This window comes from Natator depressus, chromosome 3, assembly GCF_965152275.1.
Source record: "Natator depressus isolate rNatDep1 chromosome 3, rNatDep2.hap1, whole genome shotgun sequence".
NCBI classification, from domain to species: domain Eukaryota; kingdom Metazoa; phylum Chordata; order Testudines; family Cheloniidae; genus Natator; species Natator depressus.
This window is the reverse complement of record NC_134236.1, coordinates 196,261,971-196,279,422: the sequence shown is the minus strand read 5'-3', so window position 1 is coordinate 196,279,422 and position 17,452 is coordinate 196,261,971. Positions and strand designations below refer to the sequence as shown.

General features: G+C 42.5%; 1 protein-coding gene across 4 annotated transcripts in view; it reads left to right on the top strand.

Moving 5' to 3' along the window:
- MACROD2 (mono-ADP ribosylhydrolase 2) overlaps window positions 1-17,452 on the top strand; it is a 1,526,954-nt gene that overhangs the window by 1,158,512 nt on the left and 350,990 nt on the right. For 3 of the 4 annotated variants that reach the window (XM_074949635.1, XM_074949637.1, XM_074949634.1), the window contains exons 9-10: window positions 542-623; window positions 16,836-16,877. In XM_074949635.1, the coding sequence (XP_074805736.1) occupies window positions 542-623; window positions 16,836-16,877 (124 nt within the window). The remainder of the gene's footprint in view (window positions 1-541; window positions 624-16,835; window positions 16,878-17,452) is intronic. The other variant, XM_074949636.1, reaches the window with a different exon arrangement.

The following is a 17,452-nucleotide window of genomic DNA, read 5'->3' as shown; positions in this document are numbered from 1 at the left end:
TAAATGTTTTATTTACCCTGTGTGCTGTTTGTTCTGTAAACAGCTTTTGTTTTTGTTGCATTTCTGGCTATATTATATAGAGAGTAAATAGTTTCAAGTTAATTAAAAAGACACAAAAGCTTTTCAAGCCATTCTAAAATGCTAAACAGTTTTGCAGATATGTTTGTCGGGCAAAAATTGAATAAAGAGCTCTTTGTTTACCCATTTGTTCTATTGTACTTATGCTAGACACCCCTTGTGTGACTCTTCCATCAAACACTGCATCTAGGTACTCAGCTGGAATGCCAGAGCACATTTATACCATGCTCAGAGGTGCTTTGCATAAACAGTAGGCATTTAGCAAAGAACACAGTAGTGAACTGCAGTGAAAAATGGTGTTTTGTATATTACAATACAGCTCATACAACAAACACAAAACAATGTTTTTCCACTTAGCTGGCATACAAAATGTCAGTTCAAACATTTCTGTGCTATTATTAAATATTATTCTTAACATTTATTATCACTCTAGTTTCACTATGAATAATTTTGTTTCTTACAGCTGGATCGTGTCATCTTCTGCGTCTTTTTGGAGGTCGACTACAAAATTTTCAAGAAGAAAATGAGCGAATATTTCCCCACAGGTATGTGCAGTCATTAGTTGCCTTCTGACTTTCATGAACTGGGCAGTAAAAAGACAGCACTTGGCATCTTCTTGCCATGCCACAGCAAAAAATTAAAATATTAGCGTTCTTTCAAGATCAACTACATATCAAGGCTGCAATCCTGCAAACACTTATGCATGTGCTTAACTTTTGAAATCAATGGAGCTACTCATGGTAGCAAAGATCAGAACATGCAAAAATGTGTTTGTAAGATAGGAGCCTAACTTTGTGATATTGAGAATTGGTTGTTTCCGCATTTTTGCTGTCTCTGTCTCCAGTCATTAAAACTAGTTTTATAGCACCAAACAGTGACTTCAAGAAGGAAATGATTTACACTCATGTAAGTGAGGGAAGAATAAGGCTGTCTGTGTTTATGGCTTTTTCATGTGCTTTGTCTATGATTTCTCTTCATTAATGATGCTGGTACGATTTCATTGTGACAGAAAAAATATCACAGGAGCTAAAACCTGAATGAGAACTTTAAAGTTTGAGATGTCCCTGTACAAAAATGAATCCGAGGAAAGCAGCTCTCCGGAGCACTTAGGGAATGTTAATAATTTGTCTTGTGTCTCACATGGAAGTCTCCTATTTGGAATGTAAGAAAACCTAATGGATAGTAAATGAAAAAAAAAAAAACCTCAGAGTAACTGATTTATTTTTATTGTGTGCATCATTAGGGATTTTTATTTGTTTTATTTTTCAACCCTACCTTGCTTTTTTTCTTTTTATTGCTTGTACAATGCTTTGTCCTTTCTGTTGCATTGCTTCTTCTGAGGGATGTTCTTGCCTATTCTTAGCATTCAGATTCTAGCAGGCTGATGCTCCTGAATTACATGTGCACCCACTGTAAGACGCCTTTACTCTGCCAGGTTGACGTAAAGGGGCCACAGAGTAAATGAGCATCACGCCCCAGGTGGCTAATGTGGATCTTAGCTGCCTTTTGGCTATCCAGAAAGTCACAGTGGCCAAAAGTGTGTTCCCCCCCCCCCCCATCTGGGCTTGTGTCAAGGAAATTGTGACCATTCTGCCTGATGTCACTATTGTTGTAGATGCCTCTGTCACCTCCTGATTCAATTATTGCAGTGATCTCTCAGGGAGGCTACAACTGAAGACCCCCTGAGTACTTCAGCTAGCACAGACTGTGGCTATCAACTTACTTAGCAATATATTGTGTCTGGAGTATATTATGCATGTGCTCCAAAGACTGCATTAGCTTCTAATTCATTCAGTGTGATACTCTTTGGCAATGTGGCCCAGTGGTTAGGAGAGTGGATTCGGTCTCAGGAGATCTGTGTTCTGTTGCTGGCTCTGATATTGAGCAAACCATTCCTCCTCCTCACAGAGCCTAGGTATTTAAGAGAGAACTTCAGGGCCCCATAGTCAGAGGAGAAAGGGAATGGAATTGGCTTCCACCTTGATCTGACACAGGCTGACTTGTTGACTTCCTGAGCATAGTGCAAGGCAGAGGTGACAGGTAACTGCGGATTGAGGGTGGGGCACGCAATTGAAAGGTTCTGTGGGGGCATGTGACCGCCACACGCATTGCCTCTGCCTCCCCCCGGCCCCCGAAAAAACTTGATATGTATGTAGACAACATACAAGAGCAACTACCTCCTCCTGCTCCCTGTCCTGTGGCTGGCCAGCCCCGTGCAGAGCTTGCAGGCATCCCTCCCTGCCTTAGCTATCCTCAATCCATTAAGCAAGTGTTCAAAACAAGACAAACAAAAGGGGCAACACAATTGGGATGCACAGACCCCCGTGCCCCATCAGGGTGGGGGGCGATGGTGCTGGGGGCTGGGTCATCTCCGTTAACAAGGAGGTTGGGGAATTATCAGTCACTTTTTGTTGGGTGGGGGGGGGAACATGATACCCCCCAAACTGCCTTCTCCTTGATAGGCACATTGGAGGCTTCTGCTACTGCTTCAATGCACCCCCAGCAGTGGCAACAGCAGAGTCCACCCCCTCTTTCCCACTCCCAGCCCCCAGTCTGCTCCTCTCACTCATCCCCAGGGCTTTTGGGCTGGATGGGGCTCCACCTGAGCTGCCTGGCGCTGAGCACCACGTCGCAGCTCCTGTACCTGATCTCAAAGATGCTCCTCTGACTCACCTCAGCAGACCGTCTGCCAAACAGGCCCCAGGAAGCGATAGGACTCCAGTCGCAGGGAAGGAGAAGCAGCACAGTGTAGTGTGTGGGGGGTAGGGGCGGTTAGCCCACAGCCGGCCATCCTGCTCCTTCCTCCCTTCCCACGCTGGATGGACACACGGTGAGTGCAGCTGAAGCCCCTCGCTGGTGGGCATCCCAGCGAGAGGCGGCCTGAGAAATCGGGGGTGGGGTGGGGTACATGACCCTACGTGCCCTCCCCCCATGTGTCTGCCCCTCTGCTGCAAGATCCATATGGCACTCAGTCTTTTGGAACAGAAAGGGGTTTCTGTTTGGGTGGCTATAGTTGGGGTGCAGTGGCTTTTATTGTCCTTTTGACACATTAAATTAATAATTTGTTGTACATGGACTTGAGTTACTTAGGTGCATGGGAAGGTGTTTATGAGCTTCTTGTATAAAGTGAACTGAAGAGGGGGAAGACCCCCTAAAGGTTCAGTGCTGCAGGTGGCTGAGCACTGCTGGAAGAGGTGTGGACAGGCAAAGCTTAAGCTCAGCACCTGTGCAGGGTGCCTTCCACAGAGGGCCAGATTTTCACACTCAGCACTCACAAGTGGGGACAGATTTTCAGAAGACCTCCGGGCCCATTTTTAAAAGGAGCTTCAGATAGACCAAGATTTTCAAAAGTGACTGGCAGTTCCGAGTGCTTCAGTTTTTGGGTCCCCAGCTTGAGATGCCTTAAAGAGGGGAAGGGTGATTTTCATAAAGAGCAGCGCATCTACCTTCTGTAAAGGAGGCACTTTAAAGTGTCTCAAGTTTGGCACCAAAACTCACCAATTAGTTTTGAAAATTTTGGCCCTAGCAAGTGATGAAGGATTGCCCAGAGGTTAGGGCATTAACCTGGGACTTAGGAGACTTGGATTCAATTCCCTGCTCTGCCACAAATAGTCTGTGTGGCCTTGGGTAAGTCACTTAGGGTCAGATTTTTAGAGGTATTTAGGTGCCTGGTTCCCAATGAAATCAATGAGAATGAGGTGCCTAAATATCTTTAAAAACTGGTCATTAGTCTCTCAGTGCCTCAGTTTCCTACCCACAGATCTCTGACCCAGCCGAGTTGTACACGTGCAGAGAAGTAAGCAGAGCCTGAGTATGGACACTGACCATACTGCAGCCACTGAGCGATTCCATTCCCAATAGCTCTGTGCCCTGCCCCTAGAAACAGAGTCAATAACACCACTCCCTCCACGTCAGAAGTAGCAGTGGGAAGAGTGCCTGTCTTAACGTTCCTTCAGGACGGATCTCCCTAGCTGACTACCAGGCTGAGAGATAGAGACCTGCTGTGGAAGGGTGCAACTGAATCCACCATGACACCTCCACAAGTGTCTTTTGAGGAGTACAATGAACCCCTGCAGCTGCCGACCCCTCTGTATCTTCCCCTGTGATGGCAGCTGTGTGTTATTATTTTGACACCCCCGCCCCAATATTATTAGCCTTCAGGTCTCACTGGAGGTAGAGGGGAAGGGGAATCAGGATTCACAGAGAGCCTAGAAAGGTCATAGTGGAGGGAATATGGTTAGCTCCCTAACCCATCTAAGAAATTTGACCATGAAGCAGATGTGCAGCCATCAAAACAGCCTGACTATCCTGAGGATTGGTCAGGCTGAAGCAAAGTTCCCTTCTGTGGGAATCTTTGCAGCCCTTAGAATATGAACTATAGAAATTTTGGGGACAGTCATCAGAGAAAATAATTAAAATAAATACAGGAACACTAAAACATTTAACAAGATCTAAAAGATTAGCAAGAAGGGAGGAGCAACCCTATCAGGACAAATAATAATGGAGAGAAGATAAAAAGTAGGGGGGCTGCAGAAGTTGCAGTTTCCCCCTTGCATGCTGAAGAGGGGAATCTGGGTCTGAACTCCAAAACCTTTGGTGGAGTTTGTATCCTGGGTGTTGTGTGGGACTCATCTCTACATTACACCTTCCATCTTAGTCTCTAATGATTAAACATTCAAATGATATCAGCATCCTTCTAAGTAACATCATGTTGAGGAACATAGGATCATAGAAAATACATGGCATACTTCACCAATCATTCTTAAACAAAATATCTCAAATGAAGGGGTGGGTTCTGACTAAACCTATACCAGCTCTGCAACAATAGAACTCATTTGGCCTGATTCTCCACTCCCTTGCACCTTATTTACATATTTATTTGTATTTATTTATTTGGCTTTCTATAATAATAAAAAGGGATGCCTATCTGAGAACTCTAGGCCCCCAGACACCAATTATAAAACCAAATGAAACAGCCAGCGGAACTGAACACCCTATAAAAACACAAAAGTCTCCTCCATCCCCATACAACCAACCCCACTCTCAGTATCAACCCACACAGATAAATGTCCCTGAAATAGTGCCAAGTTACATCTTTGCAGAGGTGTAAAATGCCGCCCAATCAGAATGATAGACTTTTACATTGTTGTGTTCACTTTGCCGATGTGTAAATGACTACACGAGGTACCAGGGAGTGGAAAATCATGCCTTAAATTTGTTTCCATGTGGCTTACTACCTTACCTAAAGTTGATTAAAATTAATCTTTTCTGTGAGTAAAACGGCATTACAAGAGTATTGAGATTTTTGGGAAAGACATAATAGAAAACATCAATTTAATATTTGATGGACATCCATGACACTAATTGGCACTTCTGTTGGCAATGTCAGAAGAGACATAAGGACTGAATGGGTTTGAAAAGTGATCCACATTCTCATTCCAATCAGGACTGAGGCACAGTGGTAGGGCAGTGTGCCAAATCTTGTGATGTTGTTGCCTATGCCAGGCCTGTCCTGTACAATAAACACTTTCTTTTCCAGTGATGTCAACCCAGCAATTCTCACCAGCATTAAATTCACTTTAATTAAAAAAAAATACCCCTTATAATGGTTCCATTTCCTGAATTATTCTTTTTTTGCTCTTTTGTGAGCTATCTTCGTTTGGCTTTTCTTTCACTGTGATTTACATATAAAGACGCTGACAATTATTGTGCAGTTGCCTTGACTTTAAAGGTGTCTCATATCTCTGGAAGACCTGTTTCTTGAACAATGGACTTTAATATGGTTCCATGACAGGGAGCTTGCTACAGTCACTGCCTCTGGCAATAACTTTCTGACATTTAGATTATATTCTGGAGGGATTCATAAACTACTGATGGTTTTTTGTATTCCATATATTCTTAAAGCAAAGAAAAAGACTTTTTTTTAAAGTAGCAGTGTTCCTGGTTTGCCATGTATTTCAACTGATACTGCTCTATCTTAGTATTCACTGGGGTGCTTCTTTAAACTGAGAGAAAAGTTGTTGAGATTTCAGATGTGAACCTAGTGTCAGAAATTCTAAGAAATGTTTCCACTTCAACATGTGTGGACCTGGTTACTTAGAAAAGCAATACCTTCATGATTTTATCTACAGAAATAGTTATTACTTTAAACTTGGTGTGTTAATAAATCCAGAAAGACATCCAAATACTTGAGCTAGTCAAGTGATAGTGATATGAAGCTAGAGTTACACCTCAGTGTATTTCAGTAAGTGGAATACAGATATAGGGAAATAGTTCCATTACTGGGACATAATATAAAGCATATTTTGCAAATGGAGTGCTGGAAAAATTAGTTGAGTAATGCTACTTATCCTGCACCAAGTGCCAAAAGCCTAGTCATTTGTAAAGTGTAAATATCTATCGGGGGAAAAGCAGACCACTATGGTAATATGAATCTATGGATAATTCATAACGTACTCTTGTGTATGAATGTAGTTGTTTGGTCCTCATTGTTATAATCTAAGCATTTCTGAATTAGAGTCACTGTAGTCAGTGGATCGAGGCTTGATACAAAGCCCACTGAAGTCAATGGGAGGCTTATGTAGGCTTTGATCAGGCCCAGAGCCCACTCATAATGGTTCATGGTCACTGACACAGAAAAATACTGGGTTTTTCTATGAATAATTTTTTCTGTTGAACGTTTTGTTCTTTTGCCGATAAACTTCTAAAATGTAAGCAGGAAAAAAAATAGAATGAGCATAGGAAGACATTCCTCTGTGTCTAGAGCAATAGCTTAGTCTTAACTTAAAAGGGAAGAGAAACAGCCAAGTCTTTCTGTTTCATATCTTCTTATGGAGTAAAAGAGCTCTGACATTTTCAATCCAGCTATGTTGTGAAATCCCCTCAGCTGTTAGTCCACAAGAATGTACAGATACAATGTATTGCCACATGACTTCCAGCAAGCCAGGAATCCTATCCTGCAACTCTTGTTCACGCACGTAGTTTTTACTCACACCATTGATTTCAGTGGACCAGTCACATGAGTAAATGTGACAGTAAAGGGCCCAATATTTATATTGCTTAGCTGGAATCCATTGTTCCTTCTAACAGAATTCTTGTCCAGTTTTCTATCCATTGAGTTTTATTGATAAATATGCTTTTATAACATCTACTGGGAAACACAGCAAAAACCTGTAGGAACCTACAGGAATTCTGGGATTGGGGATCAAATTAGAAAACACCCACGATTTCTCTCTTGGAACCCCATCATTTTGAAAGCGCCACTTTCAGAATGCTGTCAGGCAGCACGGAGGGCACACTGCTGAGTTCTGCAATCCTGACAGTCATTAATACAACCTGGATAATGCAGTTGCACAGGCAGATGGATTTGACTCAGCAGCTTTAGATGCCGCAGCAATACGGCAACAGGTGGAGGAGGAGCAGGAGGAAGAAATGGAGCAGTTAGTTTTGCAGGGCATTTATCTGGAGCAGCTTCACTTGGTGGATTGCCACTTCTGGGCTTGATCAACTGGATTGCCACTTCTGGGCTTGACTGGTGGGACAGGATAGTGAGGCAGCATTGGGGTGACCAGTAGTGGCTGCAGAATTTCAGGATGCAGAAGACTACTTGGCTATGTGGTTGATTGAAATGGTAGTCCCAGTATGGTTTGTTTCCCATTGTTTGCAGAACAGTGCTGGCATGGGATGTTGTGCTTGACCTTCGTAACAAACGGTGCTCCATCACAGCTATTTGCCTTGGCATTGTCTTCCTCAAGTCCCCCTCCTGGGTCACATACTCCATTTTGAGCCTTTCTGAGTGCTCCAGAAACCCATCCTTCTACACTTCTGCCTTTGTGGACTTCCCTTGGGTTGCAGTCACTAGGTCCTGGAACATTTCCTTTGTTGTTATCATCTTTTTTTCTCTTTGGAGTTTAGTCAGCCGCTCAGTGACTGACAAGCCTCCCGTGTTCATGGACAGAGGCATTGCAAGTTCTGAGGGAAAACAGAAAAAGCACAAGTAATTATTGTCCACTGTTCCAGCAACAATGCTATTTCCATCTTCTTTTTGCACTGTGGGGTTTGCTTTGAGAGGTTAAGGCATTTTGCAGATTACATCCCTCTTGTATAAGAACCTTATGAAAATGCTGGTGTGAGGGTGGTGGTGGGTGCATGCGGGGGCGGGGGAGTGGGCTGTGGTGGTTTTAGCTGAATGAGGTATGTGGAATGGTTGGGCGTAGGCCTTTAGGCTTTAAGTGTGGGGGGCTTGTTTGGATGGAGGACAGTCGGGGACAGGTTTCAGAGTGGTAGCCGTGTTAATCTGTATCAGTTGGGGACAGGTTAGCTATTGCATGTGCACCTCTGCAGGCTGTGCTGACATTGGAGGATGTTACCCTGAAGCAGGCTCGCAGGAGTCATAGAAGGGAAGATAGGAAGCACTACTATGTACCAGGATGGTGTTGCCGCAGCTGGTGCAGAAATGGAAGGGAAATGGTAGCTGAATGAGTAGTCCCAAGAGAGCAGCAGTGCCTTGCAATGTACATGCCAAAATAGAGCACTATCCTCGCCTTATGTTTTCTTTTATGACACCCACAGATCAGCATAAAGTGCACTGAAATACAAAAATAGAGTATTGTTCAATAATTGTTTCAGATAGCCAGGAATGCTTAATAATGGCTACAAATATATGCATTTTGAAATGTCTCTAAAGCTTGTTTGCGGCAACTTACCTCTTCAGATCTCAAGTTAGCTAAAAGATGAGGGCATTTATAAAACAGTAAGTCAATTTTTTTCTATTGCCTTTTTTTTTCTGCATTCATTCCTACTATAAACAGGACTGCTATGCAGTACATTTTATTTATTTTAAACTCCTTGTTTCCAGCATCATGAGTGAGGGGCAGGAGGTTGGCAAGGGATGGGGCAGAGGGGGAGCAAGCAGGAAGCAAGGTGGGAAGCAGGGTTTGGAGGTAGCAAATGTGTTCAGTGGTTGTGGGTTATGATACTGCAGGGAAATAAAGTTTTATAGCTTTAAACCTCCAGCATGGATGCCATTTTGAGCACATTGTGGGGGAAAGGCATTAAAAGTCAAGCAAGTGGAGAGAGCCTTCTAGCTCTGCCCAGCATAGTGGTTCTTGATAAACTGGATAGTCAATTGCTTGTCCACCCTTTGATTTGTTATGAAATGTGTTCAAGAGGCCAAAAACGAATGTCCGTCAGGTTTATTGCTCTAAGCCAATTATAACATAGCATGGAAAATGTATATGATACCAGTCTCAGGGAAGCTGTATCATGCAGCACAGTTGCATTCACTGTACATAGCAGGTGTGCTCCCAAAATTCACATTTCAGCTGGTATTATTTATATGATGATTTTACAAGTTACATAGCTCTTTACACATCACTAAAATCCAACCGATCAGTCTGTTCCAGTTCCCTCACTTGTTCTGTTCCTTCCTTATCTTTGTTTTGGATACTAGCATTCCAGGTACTGATCCATGAAGGGACTTCCCTAGCTTGTACTAAGACATAAAAGCAAATGTATCTTGGTATCTATCTGCTTATGCTAAATGCTTATTTCAGCAAATGCAAGGAGTTATGGGATACTTGGCATAAATGAACAGGATTATGGTATAAGCCAGTTTAGGCTATATCACTGTTACAATATTTGTGCTTAATGTTATTGGTGCTTAATGCATAGGTATATATTATCCACCCTATATGTGTGTGTGTGTGTGTGTGTGTATCAACCACCACATATACATAGTGTGGATAATACATAATATTAATATGATATATATGTTATCTAGCATATATTAGTTAAGAGTGATGGACAATGAGCACTCAGAAATCCCCCATACATTGTATTTCACATGATATCAGAGCACTAAACTGCAGCATGTTCAGGTTGGTTGCTTTTAGAGCTCTCTTCCACAGCAGTTTGTCTGGTTGTTTGCATGGGATTGTTGTGTAACCTCTGAGACTGCTCGATCATACAGTTCTTGCTTTCTAGAAAAATCTCCTCCTAGTGGGATCCCTTATGTGGTGTCAAGGATACTTGCCATGTTATCTGGAGTGTGTTATGGAAAACTCATTCTTGGGTGCAATAGTAGCATCATTTGCAAAAATGCAGTCCAGTTTCTCATGCGATGGGCAAGGTAGTGGGAGCATTATTGGAGGTCTTGTTCTGGTCCCGTGCCTTCAAGTACTCCTCCCATAGCTCCTTTGCTCCCACTCAACCCTGGACCAGCTCTGGTAATGCCCCCTTTTCCTCATTTGCTCAGACAGTGTCCTCTAGATGTCTGCATTTCAGTGACTCTTCTCACGATGGGATAGGACATACATCATTCCAAAGAGTGCAGTCCAGTCCACACAGCAGCATGGTGGGTGGGGGTGCATGGCTCCTCTAGTGGTAAGTGAACCCACCACTACCTCTTATCAAAGGGAGCACTTGAGGCTGAGTGCTTGCATTTCAATGGCGAGGTTACATTTTGTCAACATGACCCCTGGACAGAGGTGAAAGTAAGTCGGTACAGGCCACTACAGCGTACCGGTAAGAAAGTGGCCACCGGTACACAGCTGATGTTAAAGACCTACCGTGCTGGCAGGGCCATTGACGGTGGGGGCAAAAGTCACAGCTGCCCGGGGCCTGGCGATTTAAAATGGCCCAGGGCTCCCAGCAGTGGCCAGAACCCCAGGCCCGTTAAATCGCCACTGGAACCCTGGGCAGCATGGGCCGGGCAGCGCTGAAGGGCTGGCTGGGGGAGTCTGGTTCCAGCCCTGCCCCTCCTGCCTGAGGCCCAGCCCCTTCTGGGGCCCAGAGCAGCCGCCCCACACCTTGCCTGGGAGCCCAGCTGCCCTGTGTACCAGTAAGTCCTTTAAGTTACTTTCACCTGGAGCTGTGGAAAAAACAGATACACAGACAAGCTGATGCAGGAGTGAAGCAATGCAGTGTAGGATAACAATGGGAGGTCTGACAGAAGCAGGAATCCTAAAGGGAACAAACTCCCTGTGATAGGCAGTTACTCCTGTTCCCAGGGGGATTGCTTACTGTGGCCTAAGATGCCAAATACCTCACTTTACATAAAAGGTTGTGTGGGACTGCAAGGCACTGTAAACTAAAGTTACACTGCTGTAACATCCCCATGTAGACAAGACCTTATGGTCTGCCATCTTGTTATAATGATCCTTTCTCTCTGCTTCATTGAGCAGTGTCCCATCCCCCATAAAACATTCCAAGTGCCTTGCATTTACTGCTCAGCAATAGTCTGTCATCACCACTCACTTCAAAGTAGCTTCATGTGCTTGAATGATCCTGGTTGCAAAGACTGCAGTTAAAATCTTGTCTGACTCATTGAGTTGCCTCTGTGCCAGGCCACTGTTGAGTTTTTTAAGAAACCTTACCCCTGTTGTGTCAAACAGTGGGTCACCCCCCACAAAACATATTATTTCCTGTGTGATCATTCCAGCCTGCAGGTGAGCTTGAAATTAACTTGAGTGAGTATCCATGTAAGTGAAACTCAATCACTTCACTGTTTGGTGGGGGAGAAGGGGAGGGCAAGAGAGGTCTGTGTAGCTGAAGCCGATTTCTTCTCTAAACTTATGCATTTTGAACTCATTAGTCACCCAGTTCTTGGTATGGATGGTGTCAGCATCTGTAAAATACAATCCCCAATCTGAGCATGGCTGTGGATCCTTTTATTGGAGTGAAACAATTTGGTTCAGTTTCTTTGCAATGGGAGTAGAAGCTACTACGTGTTCTGTGTGAGTAGGCTAGACTCCTGCTGTGGTGTATATATATTCTGCTGCACTTCAAGTAATGCAGTACATAAAAGAAGCCATCTCTGAGGTGGCATAAAGAAAAGTATCTGATGTCTTAGCAATTGGGTACTAAGGATTTCCATTTCATATGGTCTCAAAAGTTGCAAACACATTTTACATTCAGTGTGACTCCTGTGTTTTGAGGCTACGTAGCTAGGCAACCCACAAAGAGAAACTGCACTGATGCTGCAGTGAGGTTTAGATATACTGCATGTATCAGTGGAAATGTCTTCATAATAAAAACAGCAAAAGCAAAATTTGATCAAACTTGCTCTGCATGAGAAGGGGTGTTTCAAATAGCACCTGTCACTCTGATATCCTATTATGGCTCCAAATTTAGGAACACAAAAGCCCAGATCTAAAAACCGTTCCCTCTTTCTCTTCCTTTGAAGCAGGGGAATGTGACTTTTTGTTTAAAGGCCTTTTTTTCTTAAGAGCACTGAATCTGGGGAAGGCTATATTGAAAAGATTGTTTTACACCTTGATCCGAAAACAGTCAGGCATGGGCTCAGTCTGATCTCTTCTGGCCAGGAGTTTCAAAGCTGGGGTTCCTGCCAGAGAGAATGCTCTTTTCCCAGTACCTGGTAGTCTACCCACCTGCATTGTCTCAGTGGAGAGATGAGGTAGAAGGTTCATGAAGGGCAAGGCAGATAACTAGGTTCCAATCCATTTAGTGCCCCAATATGTCCCCTCCCTCAAACCTCAGGAAATGGGGAGGATTTGGGTATGCTGCTACTACATTGACTTCTGTTGTTCAAGTTGGAGAGGAAATTTGTATTCTGTTGGCTGGCTAGGAAAGGAGCTTCTGCAGTTTAGGCTCAATAGGGGACTTCATCTGGCTGGCAGTAATGGTGTCCTGTCAAGTAGTAGTGATTCTCAGTCAGAAAGGCATGAAAAGGATAATGAGAAATATGGCAGTTGTCAGTTTGGATGTAAAACTACAGAAGGGCAACCAAGAGGATGATTGTCTGCATCCTTGTAGGTGCAAAAGAGCATAAGGATGGTGAAAAGAAGAGTTGGAGGGAAAGGGCATACATAGTATTTACCCCTTTGTCAGCCTATTATATTTAGTTGTGATAGTTTGATTGTACTTCACATCCTTCATTATCTTAGTAGAAACAGTGCCGTCATATCTTGAAGTTCCTGCTAGTTAAGTGCCTAAGGGCAGGAACTTTTTCAGCAGGACACCTATTTTTGTACAGTAAATAAGCCCAGTAGGGCATCTAAATAGCTGTCAGTACTGACAGGTTTTGTGATTCATTTTTTTTTTTAAATGAAGGCATCAGTGATGTAATTGCAAACTCATCTCTGCTCCATTCCTCCTCCTTTATAACTAACACTTCCTGCCTCTTTGCTCTATTCCTTAATTTGTTGTGCGTGCAGAGGCAGCAAATGAAGCCCGGGTACTAAGAATTCTGTCACGTTTCACTCTGAATCCCACAACGTGCTCACAACACATTGAAAGATTATGGGCAATATGAAGATATACACTTGTGAAAGGAGAAGTAAGAAACCAGGGTAGGCTGAGAACAAGGGGAGAGACAACTGGGAATGGGTGGGAAAGAAATAGAGATAAAAGAACTGTGAGTGAAAGAAGATGAGAGAGTTAACAAGGAAACCGGAGAAAGGCAAAAAGAAATCGGAAAGGAGTGTTGAAGAAGTGGGTGAAAGTGAGAATCCACAGTGTATGGGGCTATGTAAGGCAGTGGGGACACAGGAATGCAGATTGGAACAGAGAGCTGCCTGCTGCAGTCTTTTATGAGCTCTGATTACGTGCTTATATAGTTAAACAGAAAATAATGTATTTGCTTAACAATACAAAAAGAGGGAAGAGCAAAGAGTGGGTGGAGGTTTGATGGCTTTTTGGATTAGTAATGGTATTTAGAGCCTGTTGCCAGGTCAAATCTAGCAGTTTGATAGTTTTCACGATTTGGCAGCTCTTTGCCTGTGTGGAATGAGTTGATGAGACAGGGCCAGAGAGAACCTGAGAGAGACGGGGGGGAATCATGGGATATGAGACGCTCCTTCTCCAATCTCAATAGTACAAAAAGTAGTGTAATCATTCTGTTCTACAGAACTCTGCAGACAGCAAATGAGATTATGAAAAGAAAGCCTGACAACCGTTGCATGATATATGAATTAATGAGGGATTTTACAAAGGGATGTTCTGAACAACCTTCACCCAGCCCCCTGCTTTCAGATCTTTATAGATGTAATCATCCCAAATAATATGAATAGTCGGGGCATATTTCAATCATAGGTTATAATCTGAACTTTAACTGTTCTTGCACTGTTTACACTTAACTTGTTCTTACACTGCTATTCATGTGAGTCATGCACCTTATGCCTTATTTATATACTTTCTATACTTTAGACTAACTGTAATCTGGAAACTTCATTCTCTAACCCAGGGGACACATGCTGGAGTAAAGGTCTTCCTTGCTGCATGAGTCTGCTGCAGACTCCAGGGTGTCCTTCATCACGGTGGCATCTCAATGGCGACACCTGCCACAAGGACAGTTTTATGTGGGGGTCACGGTCGGTGATCCTCCTGCCCCAGGCTGCAAGGTCCGTTCTCCTTTCTCCAGCAGGACTTGAGGGAATGAGTTCTGAGAGCTCCCTGTTGCAGGGCTTTAATGGTGAAGCTATGCAGCAGGGAACTCTTCTGCCTCCAGCAGACACATAAGTAGCTGGATGTACACACAAGATCACCTGCGCTTCTGGTGCTGCAGTGAGTTGGTCAAGACCTTTTTGAAAAGAGGTCACAGGTTCAGTGGAATTTTAAATGGTTTGCGGGGGGAGCGGTTCTTAGGTTTTTTTTAGAGAGTAAGTAAGTTTGGGATTTACCTAATAGTGATAGTATCTCTATAAGGAAATGTTTACGGTCATCAAAGTTCTACTCCTGGGTCCTAATGGTTTTGTTAGACTTTACTTTAAGGTTGACACAATCCATGAACAATATGTTAAAGTAGATCTGGACCTTTGGATAACACTCTGTCCATAGCCTAGGTGGGATGAAAACATGGTTTTGTCAAAAGGAAAAAGAAGCTACTGTATAAACTATGTAATTTACAAGGATCCGGGTTTCGAATTATACAACTTGGACTGGACTTCAGTCAAGGAGTTCTTGCCTTGTTTCTGCTTCTCAGTAATTAATGCACTCAGGAACTGACCTTGGCTTAGTTCATCTGGATGAGAAATGAGCTATGTTTTGAAAACGGGTTCTTGAAACGTGGCAGGAGCTTATCCCAGTATAAGATGATAATTCTTGTAATGGATGTCTAGTGAATAAGGAGGGTGTTTGTCACTTCAGCAATCTTTGCCAAGTTGAGGTCAAAGAAATTGCTGTGTTGCCTCAAATGTAAGCACCTTCCTTCATATGCCTCATGTGTTATAATTTTCTGGACCAGTTGTGGCGTTACCAGAGAAGAGGGGTCTGAGTCAAAAATGTCAGTCAGATATGGAGCTGGGGTAAAATTTCCAAAAGTGACTTAGGAGTCCAGGTCCCATTTTCAAAAGTGACTTAGGCACTTAGGGACCTTGTTGACTTTCAGTGAGACGTAGGCTTTGAAGTGCCCAAGTCACCTTTGAAAATGTAAACTAGGTTCCTAAATCACCTGGGTGCTTTTGAAAATTTTACTCCTGGACTTCTCCAAAGTTCAGTGGGGGGTTGGCTCCAGGGTTTATATTTAAGCCTGTCTCTATGTATATATTTAAACTTTTTGATTTGATCTGTTAAAACCATGCTGTACAGAATAAACAATAATGTCCACACTATACCTAGTTTGCTGAGATTTTAGATGTTAAGATATATGAGATTCTGGGACATGCATAAAATGCTCCATAGGAGCAATAACCCTGTCCTTTCCTTAGAAAGATTCCCCGTTAGTTCACAAAAGCAGTATTCTCCATTTCATATTTGTATTGCATTAAGACTTCACTACTTTTTAATAAGGTCATATTCCTTGCCTGTGTGTCCAATATTACCAGTTTACACTATATTCTAGTGCTTCGGGAATTTCCTATTCCAAGCCACTTACTGTACTATAAGTAAGAATTTCCACAGAAGCTCTGCTGGTGATAGGTATTTTAAGATATAATTGCATCATGCTGATTTACTGTGACAGCTGAGATTAATTTGATCTATTCAGGTAGCCTAGGGAGGTTGTGGAATCTCTTTCATTGAAAGTGTTTAAGAATAGGTTAAAGAAACATTATCAGGGATGATCTAGGTGTGCTTAATCCCCCCTCAGCAAATGGGGATGGACTAGATGACCCCTTGAGTTCCCTTCCAGATTCAATGATTCTCACATTGATTTTACTGCAAATGCTCTCATGGGAAAGAACATGTTATTGGGAAATTAGTGACTAAGTAACTATTGCTTTACTGGGTGTTTTCTAAGCATTTTGCTGAGACCTTTCAGTAACCATGGGTGCCATCTTGGGAATTTTAAGGTTTAAATTGAAACACCCCAAATTGAAAAGTTTTCAGCTGAAAATGAAACACTTTTTGTCTGAAACCCCAAAACGTTCAGTTTTGAGATTTAAAGTCTACATTTTCTCTGGAAAATGTAGGCAAACATTTTGTTTCACTCTCATATGTATTTTCCTCCAAAAAACAAAACTTCCAACCAATTTTAGTGTTAATGTTACCAGCTATTTCAAGAAAAACAAAGACTCCTGAGCTTGACAAGTAAAATTAGATTAATTTCACCCTTAGAAATGAAAAACAATGAAATAGATTACAATGTGGTTTCACTGTGTGTAAGTCAAGGCAGAATTATTCCTCCCTGAATTTTGATATCTAGATATCAGTAATCTACGTTACTAGTATTTTTTCTAAATCTAAACTTAAAACTTTGGACAGCAGGAAACAAATGAAAATGAAAGCAATTTGAAGCATGCAACATTATTTTCAAATGCTTCTCTTTTTTTCATAATCATTTTATTTCATTTTTTTGACAGATGATGATAATGAAGAGGAGAGTGAGATAAGTGAGGATACAGGTGTGTGAAAATGTTTGTCAAAAACATACTTCTGCACATTATAAAACAGTTTGAGAAACATCTTAAAATTAATCACATGACCATGGTGAACCTTCTTACTAGGTACTATAGTCGTCATCCACTGTAGCCCACTGGTTTGTAATTATGTTTCTTATTAACAACTAGTTTGAACACGAATGGGAACTAATTATGGTTCCACAGTTTAGTTATTTTACTAAGGTGTGAATGCAGAGCAACCCTTGGGGACTTGCATTTGCACATTTGCAGTCACTGATTCTCTGTGTTCGTGCGCGCGTGTGTGTGTGTAGTCATTGACTACTCTGTGTGTGTGTGTCTGTGCGTGTGTGATACTTCTGAGTTGGCAGGACATTTATGGTATTTTGGCCTTCTGAGTTTACTACATGTGTGAATAATTATTGTTCTCTGCCTACTGCATTGGATGGAGCTTTTATAAATACTAATATGTAGGGTATTGTGTTTGGTGTACAAAATATACACATGCAAAAGCACACAGTGGCCACTAAAAATTCAGCACTTGCTGACAGGTATCGTACTGTTGTATTTTTGATACCGTG